The sequence below is a fragment of the Xiphophorus maculatus genome, chromosome 11 (genome assembly GCF_002775205.1).
Source record: "Xiphophorus maculatus strain JP 163 A chromosome 11, X_maculatus-5.0-male, whole genome shotgun sequence".
NCBI lineage: Eukaryota > Metazoa > Chordata > Actinopteri > Cyprinodontiformes > Poeciliidae > Xiphophorus > Xiphophorus maculatus.
The window spans coordinates 12,278,951-12,299,348 of record NC_036453.1 but is presented as its reverse complement, the minus strand read 5'-3'; the positions used below and the strand labels follow the sequence as shown (position 1 = coordinate 12,299,348).

At 37.8% G+C, this 20,398-nt stretch overlaps 1 protein-coding gene across 4 annotated transcripts; it reads left to right on the top strand.

Annotated features, from left to right (window-relative positions):
- The first annotated feature begins 421 nt into the window (after nucleotides 1–421).
- lrrc32 (leucine rich repeat containing 32) lies at nucleotides 422–16,678 on the top strand. Of its 4 annotated transcripts, XM_023342423.1 has the most exons (5): nucleotides 422–1,817; nucleotides 1,907–2,146; nucleotides 4,843–5,052; nucleotides 7,729–7,822; nucleotides 12,491–16,678. In XM_023342423.1, exons 2-5 carry the CDS (start codon nucleotides 2,139–2,141, stop codon nucleotides 14,354–14,356), a joined length of 2,178 nt encoding a protein of 725 aa, XP_023198191.1. In that variant the 5' UTR covers nucleotides 422–1,817; nucleotides 1,907–2,138; the 3' UTR covers nucleotides 14,357–16,678. The 4 variants fall into 4 exon arrangements, with proteins under 4 accessions (XP_023198191.1, XP_023198190.1, XP_023198192.1 ...); XM_023342422.1 differs by having other exon boundaries at nucleotides 422–2,146; XM_023342424.1 differs by lacking the exon at nucleotides 4,843–5,052 and having other exon boundaries at nucleotides 422–2,146.
- The last annotated feature ends 3,720 nt before the right edge of the window (nucleotides 16,679–20,398 follow it).

Genomic DNA, 20,398 nt, shown 5'->3' with positions numbered 1-20,398 from the left:
AGAAACAGTGAATGATGGATTCAGAGCGTGCCAAAGTCTTTTTCATTTTTGGTCAATACCATGAATGTACCGAAAGGGCTGGTAGTGGCAGAAATGATTCATAAAACTACTCATTAACAAACTGTTGAAATAATTAATAAATCTATAAATTAAATAATAAACATGTTTTCACATTGATGTAATTTGGCAGCGTACAAAAATGTGCTTTGATTTGATGGATCAAATAAAATATAAGCACACAAATGTTATCTTGAAGCACAGGTGTCAAACTCCAGTCCTCAAGGGCCGCTGTCCTACAGTTTTTAGATGTGCCACAGGTACAAAACACTGGAATGAAATGGCTTAATTACCTCCTCCTTGTGTAGATCAGTTCTCCCAGCCTTGCTAATGACCTATTCTATTCAGGTGTGGTGCAGCAGAGGCACATCTAAAAGTTGGAGGACAGCGGCCCTCGAGGACTGGAGTTTGACACCCTGACTTGAAGGGTTGATTTCTGTGGGCTTTTAGAGTCCAGAGCGCCACAGAAATGCTTGTGACGGACCGGATTTGGCCCACGGACCTTCACTTTGACGTGGATTAAAAACAACCTTTAAATTCTACAATGAATTGATTGGGAACAAATTGTATTAACAAACTTTAGTCCCATTGACTTGAAGTTCTTTGTTGGTCCAATCACTGGATTTGTTCGTCTTCATGTGTGTGTAACCTTCCAAGCTGAAATATCTAACATTAATTTGTTTGGTTCATACTTTAAATGTAGCCAAAAGATAAATAACTGAAAATTTGTCAAATGTACAGCAGGGAAATGTCAATATATCATAACCTCACCTAAAGTTTAATTTAGTGAAACCCATATTGATTTATTATTTAAATAAAACTGTTTATTTTTGCTAATGTTGATCATTCTGGCTAATTCTTGAAACATTAGTTTTCTTTGAAAATATTGATGTCATAGCAATAGAAAAAAACTTTATTGAAGAATGTGCTTCGTCTGCACTCAACAGTTGGTTGGGGCTCCTTTTTGCATGAATTGTTTCGTCAGATATACGCATATTTTTCTACCACATTTTTTCCCTCCACTAATCTTTCTTTGAACATGGGGATGTCTGGAAAACACCCAACTTCTTTTGCGATGAGATTTTGTAGGCTATAATCTTGTAAAGTATGTTATTGTGCCTAGTCTTTTATATATTTTTAACACTTTTTTAAAAAAACTTTTTGTGTGAGATAATATATCTGATGCAGCTGTTACACCTAAACTTTCCTTTTGTGGGACAAAACAGACTATTTATACTCCAGTGTCAATGACTCACCCTGATTGCAAATGCCATAAAATAACATTTATGTATTTAAAATTATTTTCAAATAGATTTCATGCAATATTCTAAATTTGCAAGTAGCTGAATTGTTATTTATTTTTTTTTAATTTTTGTTAGTGGTCGGCCAAAATTATGTAAATAGACACTTGAAATGTAGCCCTCTGCGTTTAAGGAGTCTAAAAGCAGTCGATAAAATAGTATTATTGGTTCTTTTGTCAAATTTAGTCTTAGAATACTTTAAAAAGGGCTTTGATTAAGCCCACATATGTAAAGTAGTTTTTGTTGTCTCAAATGTCACGTTTTCTTTATCTATAAGCAGAAAATATAAACAGAAATAAAGGCTTTAAAGCATCAGTTTGTGTGTAATTTATATACTGTGGTTCATTTAAAGTAACTTTTCAATAATTTATTACATGGGTCTGGAATAGGCGCTTTTAAAAGTGCGCAGTAGGCTGCAGTGCTTGGACATCACCAGCAGGTGGCGAAAGACTCCAAAAGGTGAGAGCGACGCACCATCCTCGTTTCCTCCTCAAGTGATAAAATGTGCGACAAAAAAAACTCTCCTCGGCTCTTTGTGTTTACGTTAGGAAGTACAGAAAATGAGGGAATACCTGAAACTCATCTTCGACCCGTCGCTGCGAGCAGCTGCTGCACCTGAAGCGAAAAGGAAACAAACAAACAAGAACTGCGGGATTCCCGGATGGATAAATCCCCTTACGTACAGGTGTAACATGATGCAAGGATATAAACGGTGATGGAGAAAAGGGGGGTGAATATGAAACCAAACCAGCTGTTACCGTGCGAGAGCCAGCAGACAACATGTTCAGGTAAGACGCTTCTTGTTGCTTTATTTAGACTTTTTGGTCAAGTTGTGTTTGTTGGGAGCGGTGGGATGTAACCCGAGTACTTCCTGCACGGACACTAACAGGTTCTTTTTTTTTCTTTTTTTACCTCATTTCTTCTTGATTAAATTACGACATTAAACTTTAGAAATGTTACTGTGACGGAAAGCAACTGGTAGACATCCAAAGTTGAAGCGTCTTCTTGGCGAATCCGTTTGTTTATCCCAGGAGCGTTTCAGCACGGCTCCGCACCATTTCACCGCCGGAGCGTGTAGCGACGCGCCGAAAAGGCGGAGTCACTGACCCCAAGGTGACCTCCCAAATATATATTTTTAAAATATGTGATAATTTAAATAAATCTGTAATAAATGCATTCAGTAGGTAAAAATACATAACTGCTTACACAATAAAATTATTAAATGTTTAAATAAATCTAACTTTAATTTACGACATAAAATCATAAACATATTTGTTTACTTAATGTTTTGTCTGCTGCAGTCCATAATATAACTTAACTTAAACTGTCTCATGGTATATCAACGTTAACATTGCTATCGGCCGATGTTAGGCTTTTTTTTTTAGCATGTGTCGCTTCAATCGGTAAAACCTGGCCGATATTAATAACTCATAGTGATGCAGCAGGATTCTGAGGTGTTTAACTGAAGCAGAGATGTCAGCAGTGATGCTTTTACTTTGTGTATCTGGTGAATCCTTGGGTAAAACAAGTTTGTTCTTCAATCATTGAAGCTACTCAAAGTACACAAAAGTTTCACTCAAGAGTAGGGATACTTCCTAATGAAATTACTCAAGTAAAAAAAATCATAATTAAAAAAAACTCCTAAAAGTGCATTTCTTTCCAAGAAGTTACTCGAGGAAATCTAACTGGTTACTACCCAGCTGAACATACATGTGTGTTTTTGTTTGGTTGTTTTATAGAGGGCGACACGGGGGCACCACAGAACATCACAGCTGCAAACCAATCAGAATCCATTTTGAATATATACATTTTTTGTTCATATTTTTCAATCAGGAAAAGACTTTCAGTTCAGCATGATGCCGTGTTGAGGGGTTTGACCGCACCACAATATTGGTTCACATTTTAAATGTTATTAAAAGTAGCTAAAACAGGAACTTGAATACAGTCTCAGCATAAATGTTTAGTTTTAGCTTAGTTTTTATTAGTTACAGTAGTAGTAACTACATCCATTGGGTTTTTTCATACTTTGGGAAAGTTTAAAGTTTAAAAAGGTCAAAGTCTGGTGATTATGTATACATCATTTGAGTAATGAATACTCAACAGAAGATACTATTTTCAAGAAATGTATCCAGTTATTGTTGAACGACTAACTGATGCTGGTGTTTCATTCCAACTATTGCTGCTGCAATTTTTGTGGATTAGCGTAAATGCCGCCTGGAGGATTACGGAGCGCTGTAATTTGCCAACAGCTGACGAAAACTGCTTGTTTGGGGAAAAAAATTTATTTCACATCAGTTTGAAAAGCTAATAAATCAATTCATGAACACGAAAATGAAGGATATTATATCTATAATTTCACACGCACAATAAACACACATTATAGTTCCAGTTACTTGTAGTCTTTCCCCATTCATTTCAGTTCTTATTTATTTCAGCTAATGGAAATGTTTTCTCAATTTCAGTTTTGGTTATTTTGTTAGTTTTAGTCAACTATAATAACCTTGACGTGAGCTTGTCATTGAAATGTAAAAGACGACTTAACGTCCAGGCGGCCCGACTGTAAAAGCAAAACCAAAACTAAAGAGTATTAGATTAGATTAAAGCTGTTGGTGGAAGCAGAGGGGCTTTTCCAGAGCAGATGATTCATCTGGGGTCAGCTGAGGTGAGGGTTAGGAGGAACGGACATGGTGGACATCAGTCAGCACAACTCAGCAGCGAGGCACCTCAAACAATGGAGCAACTGTGATTGGATGGGAGTAACCTGAATGTCTGTCCACTTAGCTCCACATCCATCCATCTGTCATCCATCCATCTTCAGTGTTCTCTCACAGATATTTTTTTCTCAGTGGAATGTTGAATTAAAACCTCTCCCGAAAGGCATCCTAAACAAATTCACAAACCACTTCACCGAGGCAGCAGCAGCTCCGGGTTTCCTGCCTTTCTCTAAGTCTGGTTTCAGATCTCGACATGCTCAGAAAAGGTTAAAGTAAAGATACTTTTACTTTCACATCTTCCTGCTGCTTCAGGCTTTAGGAGAAATATTTTTGATGGTTCTCCTGGTTCCTGATGGGAGTTTTAATCACATTTTCCCGTCAGGGTGAGACATGCCTTCACTCCTTCGAGACTCTCTTTTTGTACTGTAACCCGTTAGTATTACAGTGATCATTTATAGTTTGTTTATAGTGTGGTTTTGGCAGAGAAAAAGCCACATGACAGCTCCCCCTGACTCCCACAGGCCTGAAAGGGAGTCGGTCTCTCTCTGGGTGGAGACACCAAAACATCCCCAAATAAGGACGCCTTTTTTAAAGGAATGCAAATATATGGAAAGTTGGGAAGGTTCAGTTTCAGCTAAAATGCCCCGAATTCCAACTGCAGAGGTCAGAGAATAGTTTTTTTCTCACTGGGAAACTGGAAAAGTGGGAGTTTAGGGGGATTGTTCCTGGACTTCCCCAGCCCCTTATATGGCAGCTTCCCCCCCCCTCAGGTGGCGGGAGGGTGGAACCGGGCGGCGCGCTCTCAGAGGGACGCGATGGCCGGTCGGGTCGGCAGACACGGTCGCCCACATGCAGAGGCAGGAGTCAGCTGAGAGCCGTTGGTGTGCGGTGCAGGCACCGAGCTGCGAGTGGGTGCGTAAGGATGTAAAACCAGCGTGGTCAGGAGCCACTGAAAAGAAGAAGATTAGTCATCCGCTGAGGTAAATGGAGAGAGAGAAAACTGTTAATGTGGGATGTTTGTTTTTAAGAAAGTGGCACACAGGGCACCAAGACTGAGAGTTTGAGCGAGAAACGCTTGGATTTTTCAAGAAACTCCGTCAGATGCCGAAAATACAAAATACAGTTAAATGTTGTTGTTTTTTTTCAGACTGAAACGATTAATCGGGATGAATCGATTTTTGAAACAGCCATAAGCTGATTTAGCAATTGATTAATTGCTATCTGGAGTTTACAGTCTCAGAAAACTTAATTAATAATAAGGTTTCATATCGTTTCCAGACTGGCCTCTGACGTCGCCCTGAACATTACAGGTTGGGTCTGAAGACTAATTTAGTAATTGATTACTGGTGAATTGGAGTTTACTGACTCAAAATAAAAACTTAATTTGCTTAAGAACAACAGTAATCAGGCTAAAACTTTTACAACATTTACATTTTACATTTAAGATTAGGCATCGTTTGCTTCTGAATTATTAAAATATATATATATAAGGCCTCAGCTTAAAAAGTATAGACTTTTGCTTCTAAAGCAATGCTATGTTATTGCATTTTAGACAGTAAAATGTTAATTATCTTATTTAAAGAAAAGAATTGAATTATTATTTATTTGCATTTTTATATATTTTTAACATTGTAAAAAAATAAGGCTTTCAATGGTTAAATGAAAAATGTTCAAAATGCGGGAATCCGATGAATCTATTAATCGTTAGAATAATCAATTATTAAAATGAGTTGCAGCCTTCTGCTTTTATTAAAATCTTCCACCAAGGGCTTCATATGAGAAAGTTTTGCAAACAATAACCTGCTTTCAAAAGCCAGACACTGATTTTTAATGAGCCTTTGATGGAGTTTTATGTCTTCAGATTGAAAATATGACGAACCAACACAAAGGCGTCTTCAAATCTTTGTCTATTTTTCTTTGCAAAGTTTCCTCAGCTGAGTCAGACTGGATGGACAACATCTGCAAACATCATTTTTCACATCTTGCCAGAGACTCTCAGTTGAATTCAGGTCTAGACTTTGAGTAGGCCATTCTAACACTTGAGCATGCTTTAAACACCATTACTTCATTGTCATGTGTCTTCATACTGGAAGGTGAACCTCCGCCCCAGTCTCCACTCTTTTTCAGCCTCTGTCCACCTTGTTTGTTTTTGTTTATTGTATATTTATTGCAGCAACACAAACTAACGCTGACATTTTTTGAGAAATGCACATTTGGATTTAAAGGGGAAAAAAAAAAACATTAATTATGTTTTAATCAAAATGAGACTTTGTGTGATTCTTTATTTTCCTAATAATTGCTGCAAAACAAATATTTAAAATTTTAAAATGTGTTTAGTTTTCCTTCTCTCTCTGAGAAATTGTGAAGACAAGAGAAAATGCACTCAAAAAAATAACCTGCAAAAACACAATCTTACTAAGTAGTTTTGTTTCCAGGGCAAATATCTTAGTACATTTGAAATAGGACAAGACATTTGTCCTCTGTTCTATATGAAATAACCTGCCAGTGGAACTAGTACCTGTTCATCAATATGAAATGTACTAGTTCCTTTCATATCGAATAAGTTTTGTCTTATTTCAAAAGTACACAATATTTTCACTAGGAATTAGACAAACAATATTTGGTAAGATTCTGTGTTTCTGCAGAAACACCTCTACCTTATTTACAGTTTAAATAATGGAGATGTGTGTTGATCTTTATACATTTTTTTTTTACCCCTCCAGGGGTCTTTTGTGGGCTCTAGTGTCCCTTATATGAAAGTAGGCTGACAGGAAAGGGGAGGGTCCGGGAATCAAACCCGTGACGGCCGCGTCGAGGACTCAAGGCCTCCAATCGTGGGTCTCGCTAACCGCTACGCCACCACAGCACGAACGACCTTTATACATTTACAATTGCAGTAAAAGTTGTTTGATTCACAGACCTTAAGCTCTAAATTTGCTTTATTTCTTCTGATTGTTCTTGTTGAGAAGGTTTAAGAAAAATCTCAGCTTGAGATGAAGACATTTTTGGTCTTTATCAGATTCGTAAACTGTGAGCCCTCTCTGCTTTAAGGTCTGTTTCTTTACTCTCACTTTAAATAAAATAAGTGTCTGTGCTCCTCTTCCTTTCAGGCTTGCCGGTTTACATGAATTAAACTTACTGTGAATCAGGGAAATTGTGTTCTTTTTCAGCACAACAAGGCGTTTGTTTCACTGACATTTCCATGTGCTTATCAGCGTATCGTTACCATGGGTACTTACCATGACTTCAGGGCTAATTACTCCCACATTGTCTGTCTGCTCTTCACTGTCACACGTTGTTGTGTTTTGTTCAGAAATCGTGACTCATCATAGTCTGTCTGACAAAACAGTCTTCTTGGCTTGTTTCAAAACAATAAGCCTCTGCTAAATCCTGAGAACCGATGGAAACCGGTCGATTGCTTCGTCATTCTCCGTAGTACCACAGAAATGCAGTGCAAGAGAAGTGCCGCGGTGTTTCTATGAAGGAGAAAAGCCCCTTCTGTTTTTTTTAGGCGCAAAAATAGCACTGTCAAAGGTCAGCATGTCACGATCTACGCAAGGCCCGCTTCCTTCCCCTTTTTTTTTTTTTCAGCCGTATCACCTACAGCATGCTTCCTGAGTGTCTGATTTGTGTGATCTGGGCTCTCTGTGCTGCAGGACCATGGCCGCCTTCCAGCTGCTCTTCCCGCTGTGGGCCAGCTGTGTGGCCGCGGCCGCACATCCTTCCCCACACATCGCTCCATGCCAAGTTGTAAGTACAAATCCTGGTAAACCGGGAAGAAATTGGCTGAATGGACTTTGGAAAAATATTTTTTTTATTTGTTTGTGTAGATTTGGAGACATTTTCTACCACCAAACCATTCATAACATTCTGTTTACCTGCGCCGTTGAGCTCAATATCTCATGTTTATTTATCACCGGCGTGTCATGTAAGCATTTCAGGAATTCAGCTTGTGTTTATATCGCTGTTAAAAGATTTAAAGTTCAGCCTTTATCTAATGCGTGAATGATTTTAGTGCTCATATTTCATCTGTCAGCCTCTACAATCGTTTCCAGATTTACTACCAGAAGATTGTTTCTTTGCGTGCAGATTATTTTAGACTTTTCTACACCACAAAAACACAAAATGTTACCAAGTGTTTTTGGTCTAGTTTCTAGTACTAAGCTGTCTTTTTTCAATTAGCGTTATGTAATGTTGTTATTGTCTGAGAATCTGCATTTTTTTCTTTTTTAACTGAAGCAAAGCTAGGAGAAATTGAATTTAAGGTGTTTCTTAAGAGGTACGCTGCAAAAACAAAGTATTTTTGGTATTTTCTAGTGCAAATATCTCAGTACTCTTGAAATAAGACAAAACGTACTTACAAGTAACTTTTAAGGAACATATAGGAGCTTGTTTATGTAAACAATTCCTTCGTATTCATTAAAAACCTATAATTCACCTATAATGACACATTTTTCCTATGTTACAAGTGAAATAATCTTCTAGTGGAAGTAGTAATTTTTTAATCAATATTTAGGAATTATTGACATAAACAACCTGATATATTTTGCTTAAAAGTTACTTGTGAGTTAGTTTTATCTTATTTCAAGTGAACTAAGATACTTGCACTAGAAACTGGGCTGAAAATACTTGATAAGATTTTGTGTTTTTGCAACCTAGAAGATAAAGCAATCCAGAGAGTAACTTGCAGTTGAGCCATTTTATTGTCTCAACACTGGGAAATCAGCTTAAACAGTTATTTTGTTTCAGGTTTTCACTTAAATGTCTGGAACTACAGTATATATGCCTCAGTTAAGGGTCTCTTTTGAATGTAATTAGGTTGCAAAAGCAGACATACAACAGTTGTGTAGAGGATTTGGTTTGCAAGCAGCTGGCATGTCTTGAATGGCACAGTTACATGTGGTGGTGTAATCGATTTTTACAATTGACTCAGTTGCTACAGACATCGACTCACAAGGATGAATAATTTTCAAGGAAAGAACAGAACATGCGTATGAAGACTTGTCATGATGTTAAATAATTGCAGAAGTTGAACTGCAGTCATGCTCCTGGTTTCATGCAGAAATCCACATGATGAATTTAACCTGTAACATAGTAAAGGGCAAAGTTTATATGTGAATAAGTCAGAATCATGTGGAAGTTAATGTGTGTCACTTTCATTTGATGAGGTCATGTGTGTGGCTATAATTATCCAGATATCGGTTCCAGTTTCACTTCTGTGATTTTTACAACAGGGACAACATGATAAAAATAGTACCTCAACAAGCTTACCTCTTCTTTCTGGATGTCATCCTGTATGTATTTGATAAATGCTGAAAGACAAAACACACAAACAATATTTGCAAAAATTGTAGTGTCTTAAGACTACAAGAGTCGTCGTCGTGTTCAATAACTTTAGAAGTTAGCAGTAAACTTTGGGATTCCTTCGTTTTGTTCTCCACTTGTCTCCTTTTAAAATTTCATACATAAATATTATGTATTAAGTATTTGAGAGTTGTTGCTAGTTTTAATTACTTTTGAAACACTCCACATGATCAGTATTCATAGGTTTTCTCCATTTTTAATCTTTTAAATGGCATGTTTAGTCATTAAAGTATATTTATTTCTTATAAGAAAATACGAGATTCCTCCCCATATTCGCTTAAATTTATATTGGATTAGATTCCACTGTTTAGTTTAAAGACTTGAAGTCAAATGTATTCGGAAAATTAAAATTTACCCCAACATTAACAACCAGGGCCACCATTTTTCCCATTTGCATAATGGGAAAAATCCAGAGTTATGAATAAAATAGCCAAAAATGCACACAAAAAAATGTCCAGGCACTCGGGAGTCGCTATTTTGTTCTTACTGAAATCTAGGAGACAATTGTTTTACTTGTGAATGTAAATGAAAGGCAAAAGCTTTTATGTGAACCGTGTGGGTTACTATAAATATCTAAATTTCAGTTCCAGTTTTACTGCTTTTACTTTACCACTGATGCTACCTCATCATATCTCATAAAAAGTACATCCCATTTCTACTTTACGTACTTTGCTGCATTCATATTGAAATACGAAGAGATTTCAATATGCATTTACACACCTAAAAAAATAAATTCCTACTTTTCAAGACTACAGTGTCAAACATTACCGACCACATCTCTAATAACGCAAAAGGAATTTAACATTTCATCATCTTTTCAGACTTTCTGTTCTTACCCTTCTGGCTTTGAATTCGTCACAAAACTTATGTTCTAAATATTCATATACGCCTTAGAAAAAGTTAACTTTGGGTAGTTTCCCAAACTCTCCTCACACCTCTGCAAATAGAATTCAAGATATCAGGAAATAAATCATGCATTTAGATTTATTTTTAACCTGCCCTGGTCAGTTTATGTGAGAATGAGCTGAAATGAACAATTGTGTGTTTGTTCAAGATAGTCACGGCTGTAGCAGAGCAGTTGGCTGGTGATGTTCCAGGGTTTCAGACAATTGAGGTCTATGAAACAGAGAAATAGATCTGGTAAGATAACACTTGTCAGACTAGCACTGTGTCATTTTAAAAAGGAAAAGGGAAAGAATAAGGGGAAAACACAATTACTGCTCTACAATGTCAGTGTTGTGCACTGACTTAACTGAGTAAAATGTATGCAACATCAAGGTTTAGGTAGATTATGACTTTTGAGAGGCCTTGAACATCGGAGGATGTCTGGAATTAAGAGGTCAAAAATATGGACATTGACATTCAGGAAGGTTTCAGTCACTCCTAGTCATGGCTGCATGGCTGGGGTTCAGGAAGACCTTCAACATTCCTGGTTTGTTTTCTGGTCTGACGTCCTGTGTTGCCTGTTGCTTCCCGTCTCTTTCTCCCTCCTGTCCGGTCATTTCTGTTGCCAACTAACAAGAGCTGCAAAACAAGTCTCTATTGACCATCCCTGAACTCTTTTTAAGCAGTTCAAAGCTGGTGCATTTAAGGTATAGCGTATAAAATTTCTTTATAGTGCAAAAAAAAGAAGGGAAATTTACTGCAGACTCTTTAAATTGGAGACCAGCGGGGCTGCCTTTGTGAAAATTGGAAATATTAAATGTAGATTGATGTGAATGAATTTTACCTTATTCTCCTTTCCAGAACTGATTGGAGAATTTTCAAGAATGACCAGCGTGTTTAGGCTCATGGCATGGTCCTAAACACTTCGGTTTAGTTTACAATCAATCTTGGGCTTTATTTCGCGTCTGTTCTTGAATTTCTTTATGTTGAAGCACAACTTGCTGCTTTTTGAGATATTTTAGCCTACTTGATTTTGTCAGTTGGGTGTGACTGATGAAACTGAACTAAGCTTTCCAAAGAATGTAATTAATTAAAATTAATCTGTGATTCGAGACGCAAGGACAGAATTTATGTATAATAACGAAAAGAAAACACAAACCCTTTGTTTTCTAAAGACGCTATGACTAAATCTGATGTATAACGTCTTAGCAAGAATCAGATGGAACAGAAACGGGCTTGTGGATACAATTTGTCTGAGATTACATACATACTTCACCATCACAGAGAATGGACTCAGCTTTCTGTGGCGTTTTCTCATCAATCTTCCCTGTTTGTTCCTCCATGCCTGATAACAGATACAAGATGTTTTGCCCTTGAGTAAATAGATCGGCATGTTTGTTTACACCCATCTCGTGAGCCCTGAAGAATGCCCGTTTCATAACACCGCAAATATGCCAGGAAGTTAAATGTAGTCGAGTGGAAGAGAAAACAGGGGAGGAGACAGCTTTATGAACTGTTTTTGGACAGGCTGTTTGGGGCCATGTGGTTTCTGTTACAAGCTACACCTAATGAGTGAAATTGTTGAATTTATTAGGGTGGAAAATAGATGGATAATGACAGAACATAGTAATAAAAATGTTTGTCATGTTTTCGATGTTGCTAAAAAAAAGTTTTGTTCCTTTCCTGTTAATTGAGTTTAAAAGAAACAGTCAATGGTCGTTTTTCTCAGATTAACTCACCAGCTTGTGTCTCAAAGGACTTTATAGCTGCCAGAAGATCGACTCCGAAATTATTGTTCTGCTTTAGACGTTTAAAGGCCTTGCGGACATGTAGATGGAATCACTCTTTATAAAAGCGAATATCTCCGCCACATTGGTTGGTTTAAGAAAAGTGTTCATCAACAATACCCCACCGAATTACACCCCAGAGTGTTGTTTTAAACATGTCAAACCCATTGGAGGCAGTATAGTGCAAAGCTAAAACCTAGGTTAGCCAATCACAAGAGAAGACTATGTGTTTTAGTGAAATAAAATGGAGTGTATGTGTGAATAAATGGCCAAATGGTTTCCCAGATATCCTTCTACATGTCTTGGTCTGAGTTATGCCATGGTAAAGAAGTCTGGCCTTACGATGAATTAATCAAACCCTTGTTTTTGTCCTTGTTTCCAGGTCCAGATGGATGTGTTCTGCAGCGATCTAAGTCTCAGGAGCGCACCACGCGACCTTCCTCAGGGAGTCCAAATGCTGGATCTTTCCCGAAACCAGGTTCAAAACCTCTCGTTGGAAACTTTAGGCTTTCACACCGGCCTTCACCAACTGAACCTTCATTCCAACAAGATCCACTTCATCCAGCCAGGACTCTTCAAAGACCTGAAGGATCTGAGAGTCCTGGATCTCTCCCGGAATCACCTGAATGTTTTCGCACTCTCCAAAATAAGCGTTGGCCCTCTCGCGGCTGTGGAGTCATTGGATCTTTCAAGCAATGGGTTGTACACGGGTATGTCAGACTACTTCCTGGCTGAATCCCCATCTCTGGCAAACCTTTCACTGGACAGCAACAGCATCACAAAAATAGCACAGAACACCTTCAGCGGATCATCATCTTTGAGGAAAATTAGTCTCCACAACAATGTCATCCTGGAGATAGAAAATGGAGCTTTCGACTCTTTGGATCATCTGACTGAGCTCGATTTGTCTAAGAATTCAATCACCTGCATCATAGACTTCAACCTTTACAACTTGGAGGTCCTCAATCTCAGCAAGAATAGCATTGAGTTTTTCCAGAGTGTAAAGTCGGATAACTCCTTTAAGCTTCGCTCTCTGGATCTGAGTGAAAACAAAATGCTTTACTTCCCTCTCCTCCCAGAAAAGAATGTGCTTGAATTTCTGAACGTATCGCGAAACCATATTCAGACTCTCAACACCACAGGGCGTGTCCTGAACCTCACAAATTTGGGTGATTTAAAATACCTGGACATGAGTTACAATAAACTCAAAAGTTTACCTGAGGTTTTCTTTTCCAACATGGAATCACTTGAAGTCCTCAATGTGAGTAACAACTGTATCAGCTCGTTTTCTGTCACATCTAAAGACATTCTGCACAAGGTGAAGGTCATCAATCTAAGCCATAATTCTCTACAGAGTTTGACTTTTGGGGAAAACTCCCTTCACTCCCTGAAAAAGCTCTTTTTACAGGGAAATGATCTTACTGTCTTAGACCAGCAAATATTTCAAAGACTGCCCAGTATCAAGTACCTGCAGCTGCAGCAGAACAATCTGCAAATCTGTAACAGTGAGCAAAACCAACATGGCTTAATGCTGAAGGACCAAAACCACCAGGATCCAATTGGTTGTGTGTCATTCTCATCTGTTTACAACCTGCACTTCCTGTACCTCTCTGAAAATAATCTGAGGACCATTCCTGCAAAGGCGTTTGTGAAAACCCCTCTGAAATTACTAGACTTGTCCCTAAATCCAGGACTAGACATGCACCAGGACTCCTTGTGTGGCTTGGAGGATTCACTGGTCCATCTGCTGCTGAGGGAAAACAACATGTCAAGCCTAAACACAGACCTGACCTCCCTGAAGAGCCTCAAACACGTTGACCTGTCCACCAACCAATTGAACACCCTACCGACCTGGAACAAAGACTCTGCCATTGAGTCCTTGAACCTGCAGAACAACAACCTGGTCACCCTAGACCAGTCCACCGTCCTCGCCTTGGAGCGCTCCTTAAAGACCCTTTACATGGGCTCCAACCCTCTAAGCTGCTGCGACAACCTGGGCTTCCTCCACATGGTGCAGCACTCCACGATCGTTGTTCCTGACATTGAGACCGTGACTTGTGTTCACGAGGAGTCTCCGGAGCCGGTGAACATTGAGAAGTTGACCCGAGAAATGTGTCACCAACCAGATGCCCCAAACTACACGGCGGTTGTCGTGATAACCTTGTTGGTCGTGATTATCCTGCTGGCGCTGCTGGTTAAATGTTTTCGATCAAGGAGACGAAAGCGCAGAAGAGGCTTTCATGCGTAACAAGACAATCACATTCAGAGTCAAAAAGTTCATGAGACTGTTGAAGGATTTAAATGTGAATGTGTAATCTGGAGCTTCTCAGAGACTTTATGGACTATTTGAAGCTCTGGGTTTAGATTACAACTACAAAGAGCCATCACGAGTTGACAAACACAGCTGTCCATCAGGCACATCTCCTACAGGAAGTCGTGGTTGTGGAGTACAGCCTAGATGACAAAAAGACAAGCCAATGAAGGCCCTAGTTATTGTTATATTTTCTTACAACACAAGGCTGGACTTTTTGACTGAGTTTTATGTCAGTTTCATGCAGCTTTGTTTAAGGAACCCAAGGTTTCAGTCCTCCTGTGCTCACTTCTTCAGGACTTTACATCACAGACCAGAAGCTGTCACCAGCACCAGTGCAGAGCTTTAAAGCCAATATTTTTATGGGTGTTGCTTGAACGAAGAAAAGTCATCTCTATGCCTGAAGAAGCAGTGTTAAATGATTCTTTTTTTTTTTGTACCATTCCCGATACCTATTTATTGAATGTAGAACCAACACTAAATCACTTTGCGTAGTCAGTAGCATCAGGAGACCGGACTGAAGTACTCTTCCGCTGTTGCAAGTCATATTTTCAGAAACATGCTCCGAGGATCACGGATGTAAATTTATACCAGTCTCTTATCTATATGTGAAGTTTGTTGCAAAACTAAAACTTGCTTTAAAAACTTCAGCAAGCACCAAAAAGTTGGCATAAATACAGGAAATAATCTATAAAACCAAAGAAGTATAGGGGTACAAACCTTTAAATGTGTGAGTTGGTACATTTGTTGAGGCTGTATCCTGGACTTATGATTAAAATATTGAAATGATCAACTCATAAATGCACCATAAGGGACTTAGAGTAGTACTTATTTTTGTAAAAGTGGCTTTTCCAGAACTTCTTAGGTTGAAATGGTCTCAAATTTCAGGCATACCACATTGTCATTGATTCCCAAGTTCATAAGCATGGACTGGTTATAAGGGATCAAAGTTTTTAAAACCTCTTAATCATGCTGATCCTATAGATTAAAGTCATTTCAATGAGTCACCAGAGGTGTTACCCCTCCCCCACATGTTGCTGTGCAACAGGTGACTACTACATATTTGGTAGTGTTGAAATTTTCCCAGTTGTGTAAAATCGTGTGAGTCATGGTGTGGGAGTCAAAGAATCCCATTAAGCTAAGTTAAGCTGTTAAAGGTCCTTTAGGGGACGGCTGTTGCTAATTAGCCATGGCTATAAACAAATGAACAAACAAATTCAGACATCAGATTGTTTTGATCTGTATTTCTTGTGTTGGTCCCTTCCAAATTAATGGTAAAATAAAATAAATTAGCTTGTTCAGCTACAGTTAGCATGTCATCAGCAGGGTGGCTAGCCAAGCAGATAGTCTGTTTAATTGACCAACTAACATCGGCTTGTTATACTTCGTTATGCTTTAAAGAGTAGAAAAACTAAAAGGGACAATAATCTTCTAAAAAAAGGGGGGGAGGTTTATTTGAAAACAAAGTTTTCCACATTATTCAAACTTTCTGCTTTAGTCTACGTAGCAAAATAATAAAAAAAAATGAATATTAGCAATAGATAACATTATTATACCTGTTGCAAATGAAATCAGCTGAACAATGTTACACATCTTTGTTTTGAATTCTTGTGTTAATGTCGTAAAATCACACTATTTAAATTGGAGATTATCAGTCTGTCCAAAATCAATCGCCAAGGATTACTTGGGGACAGCTTTTGGTTGGACGGAACATTTCAGAAAGCTATGCTTTAAAACTCTTCATTGGACAAATGATGCAGACATGCATATGTTACAGATACACACATAAGTTACTAACATACAGATGTTAGTCTTTATAAAACACGTTTTTTAAATATACTGGGCCAAGATTTTCTAGTTTGTTGCCGTTTGTGTTTTTAGAGCAGGTGGTCGGCAATGTGGTATTTATTTGGTCATGTGATGGTGATAGGGATGCAGCGCAGGATTGTAGGATGTTTAATAGAAGAAGTGAAGCAATTTCAGTGATGTGGTTAGTTTTTCGTAGTTTTGAAACTGTAGGTGAGTTAATGCATTTTTAAAATTGAGTAATGTTTCTAGTTTTATAATCCTGGTTTTACAATGTTCCTGAAGTTTATTTTAAGGTGATATTTTTCTCAACGCCAACACTTTTCTTTTTTTCTTAGAGTCCAATATGTCACAATCCTATATTTTACAATGTCAAGTCCTTTGATTTTCTAATAAATATTGTTAGAGGTGGTAAACTATTTAAACTGTGACACAAACATATGGTTGACTCTATTATTCCAAGTTTACTGCAATTTATTTCCCTACAGCCGGATTCACAAAAAGATTCACACATGTAAACGCGCCACCTTTAGAGATATAACCAGTAATGCCGCTAAGTTTGAGTCTCGGTTCTAGTCTTTTTGCAGATCTAAGTTGATCTTGGGTCTTCTTTAAATACAGACATACAGATAATAGACTGGTATATATATTTTCATCTAGCGAGTTTCAGAGTTTAAACAAAGTATCTGAGTTGATTCTTTGAGAGCTAAAACTCTGTACTGAGGTTGATTTCAGTGAAGAAAAATGGTTTGTTTTTTCAGCTAAAAATGAATAAAACACTTCTACACAAAACAAAATACTCTTTAGTTTGACAGAAGGGTTACATGAAGGTGTTTATCTAAAATGGCAATATACCCTCAGTGTAGTTTGCACTTTAATCTTGTATTTGTTTGGTTTTCTCTTTTGTGACTGTAAACACTAAAACTATGGTTTATATTCCATCTATGAGTGAAAAGTAATTTATTTTGTAAACTGTGTGAATTAAGATTTTCTACAGCATGTTGTTTGTGTTGATGCCACATACCTGGTGCTCTTCGTGTTAATAAAAATGTAAAAGTATGTTTTTGGATTCTTTTTTAACCAATAACATGGATGCATGTTAAACTACAGGTGACATTTATTCTGCACCCAGAATGCATAGCGGTAGTCCTATTGTAAATAGCTTGAAACCTTCTGATGTCCTGCATGCTTTCTGGTCGAAGCGCTGCCATGGCCAGTTAGGAGAATATCAGCAACAGAGTTAGCAAAACTGCTATAAAACGGAAACTGAGTGAAAGTTTTGTTCCGAAGAATCACTTCCTGAAGCGCAAAACGGGAAGGTAGGTGTATAATTTTGACCTTGTTGAGTGTTACGCTGTAAACACATGGTGTGTCTTTGACACATGGTGGGTATCAAACATCATTTACTTTAGCAGCTTAGCATTAGCTTGCATTAAATGTCACATTTGTATAGCATTTTAGCTATAGCAGAAGTTCTCCAGTGATAACGCAGCTAACTTTTTAGTTAGCAGTGCCCACCATCGCTAGGAAGTACATCCACAATCTCAACCATTCTTTATACTTGATCAAATACAGTGACGGTTTTTGAAGGTGGACATTTTTGAAGTAGAGACCAGACCAAGATGAGAACACACGTGTGACCAACCTGGCAACACAGACCCACAGTAAAAAAATGTTTTGACACATGCAGCTTAAACAAAATGATCGATTTTATTATCTACATGCTGGCTCCATTTTATATCATTTTGGCAAACTACTTGACCATCATTCTCTGAAGATGATTATTTAGAAAAAACTTTTTTTTTTTAGATATAAAAGGAATAAACTATAGATACGCCAAATGTTTTGCAGACGTTTTGGTTGTTCTGATAAAACTAGAAATTAAGGGGTTAGATATAATGACCGTAGTTACATGTGGGGGAGAAATGGGTATGCTTGAGCCATTTTAACTGGGAAATATGTTAAAATGGCAGTGAGGCATATTTTACAATATGTAAAACTCCACTCCATGAAATGGATGCTTCGTGTCCTGGGGTTGTTTTGCTGCTGGAGAGACTGGTGCACTTCATAGACGGCATCATGAGGAAAGAACATTATGTAGGAATATTGAAGCGACATTTGAAAACCTCAGCCACAAATTTGAAGCTGGGATATGAATGGGTCTTCAAAAATAGATGCGTCTCTGCGTCATCACACCTGAACGAGGAAGTAATTCAGTCATTCATTTCAGGTGTGTTGGACTCGCCTGAGGGATGGTTTTGTTGCCGGGCAAAAGCCTTCGACAGCAAGAGTTTGACACCCTGATCTACAACAGCATACTGATACTGGTACAAAGGTATGAATATGTTATTATTATTATTATATTATTATTATTATTATTATTATTATTATTATTATTATTATTATTATTATTATATATTTCTGAACCTACCTCAAATGCTTTTGCAGGAAGCTGTCAATACTTTGTCTGGGAATTCAGTAACATATTACCTGCTGATTTTAATACAACACATTCAAAACAGAGGTACTTTTTTTAGCTGTCGGTTTCACTTTGCGGTGCTGCATTTGAGTGGCTTGTTTTAAATGGGAAAATTGTAAACTTACCACGGTGATGTTGCTCTGTACCAGTTTACAGAAGGTGATTTCCCTAGATAACAGTGACATTATCTGTTTGAATACATTACAGGCTTATGAGGAACATGGTTCATGCTAATTATGTCGGTATAACTTCCCCTCGACTGGAAAGGTCTGCAAATGACCAATTTGTCTTCATAATTCAGACCTACAATTACTGGGTTTTTTTTCTTCAGAACTTTCAGATCTACCTTTTCACCAGAACGTGTTTCGTTTAAATACATTTGGAGTTTATCATGCTAGTAATTAATGATTATTTTAGCAGTTATTGATGATTTTACCAATCAATTATTCTAAGAAGAAATTAGCACATTCTGCATAGTTTGTATTTGAACACTTAAGCCTTTCTTATACAATATTAGAAACGCATTAAAATATGTAAAAAATAATTCCTTATTAAATAAGAAAATCTACCAGATGTCTAAAATGCAATAATAGGGATGGAAAGGATGCATCTTCAGCTAAACAAATATTTCTAACATCATCTTGTGAAAAGTTCAACCCTTTCTGATTATTTTTTTTAATTGATTGAGTAATAATTGGATTGCAAAATTTGTTTGATAGGAGATGGGGGGTTTTTCCAGAATTTGAACCAGGTGAAGCTAAAAATGCCACTTGAGGAGTTCTGTTTAGAAAACATACTCACAAAGAAGTGATTTTTTCTCAGATGCAAAATGTTGCATCTACAAAATAAGCCAAATCTTCAGCCAAAATCTTCCGTTTTGGCTTATAACTGCTCTGATTATGTTGTTCTTTCAGCAAATTACCTGGTTTTGAATCTTTATACTCCAGTTAACTAAGTTAGTTGACGATTATTTCAATTAACCGTATCAGACGGTTAATGTCTGGAAACAATGCAAAACCTTTAACCCAAAATGGGACAGATAACCTTTTTTTTTAGAAAATCAAACTTAACGTTTTAATGCTAAACCTACTGAACTCTTTTTAGTGTAACATTTCTGCCCTGATGGCCTTCTTCTCTCCGCTTTCTGCTGCGTTTCACCTGTAAGAAATGAAAAAGCTGTGTTGTCCATGAGCAACAACAGAGCTCATGGACAGTTGATTATCTGGACAGTCAAACAAAAAGCTTTCGCCATCAGTGAGTCAGACCCTCCACCCGCTTCGCCTCCCCGGAGACACTTACTGGACCTAATTTACAGTCCAGGGTGGTGCAGGAAATCATCCAGCAGCCATCCTGTTTCACATCAGCGAAGGGAAAACGACTCTTAATCACCGTCAGGGCGAAGCGCTTCGTTAGAAAACCGGCTTTCATGCGAACAGAGAGACATGTTTGGTTTACGTCTTAGTTTCCGGATGCGGTGATGCAGCCAGAATGTTTGATGATTAAATAACGGCATTTAAAATAGAATCTTTAGCTACGAAACAAAAACACTGTCTGGCTGTATGTCTTTCTTCTTTCTCCGTGGAGCTTTGGGAAATACCAGCCGTGATCTGGATCTGTTTTATCTGGAATCTGGACCTGTCTAGACTGTGTTTACATGAGTAATAATGATCCCTCTTAGCAAACTCAATTAACAA

What these genes read in the sequence shown, in the direction of transcription:
- lrrc32 (XM_023342421.1), top strand. Translation starts at nt 4,820, where the DNA reads ATGGCAGCTTCCCCCCCCCTCAGGTGGCGGGAGGGTGGAACCGGGCGG. An exon ending in AAGATTAGTCATCCGCTGAG is followed by an intron (nt 5,053 to 7,728) that starts GTAAATGGAGAG and finishes TCTGTGCTGCAG; the next exon opens with GACCATGGCCGCCTTCCAGC. An exon ending in ACATCGCTCCATGCCAAGTT is followed by an intron (nt 7,823 to 12,490) that starts GTAAGTACAAAT and finishes CCTTGTTTCCAG; the next exon opens with GTCCAGATGGATGTGTTCTG.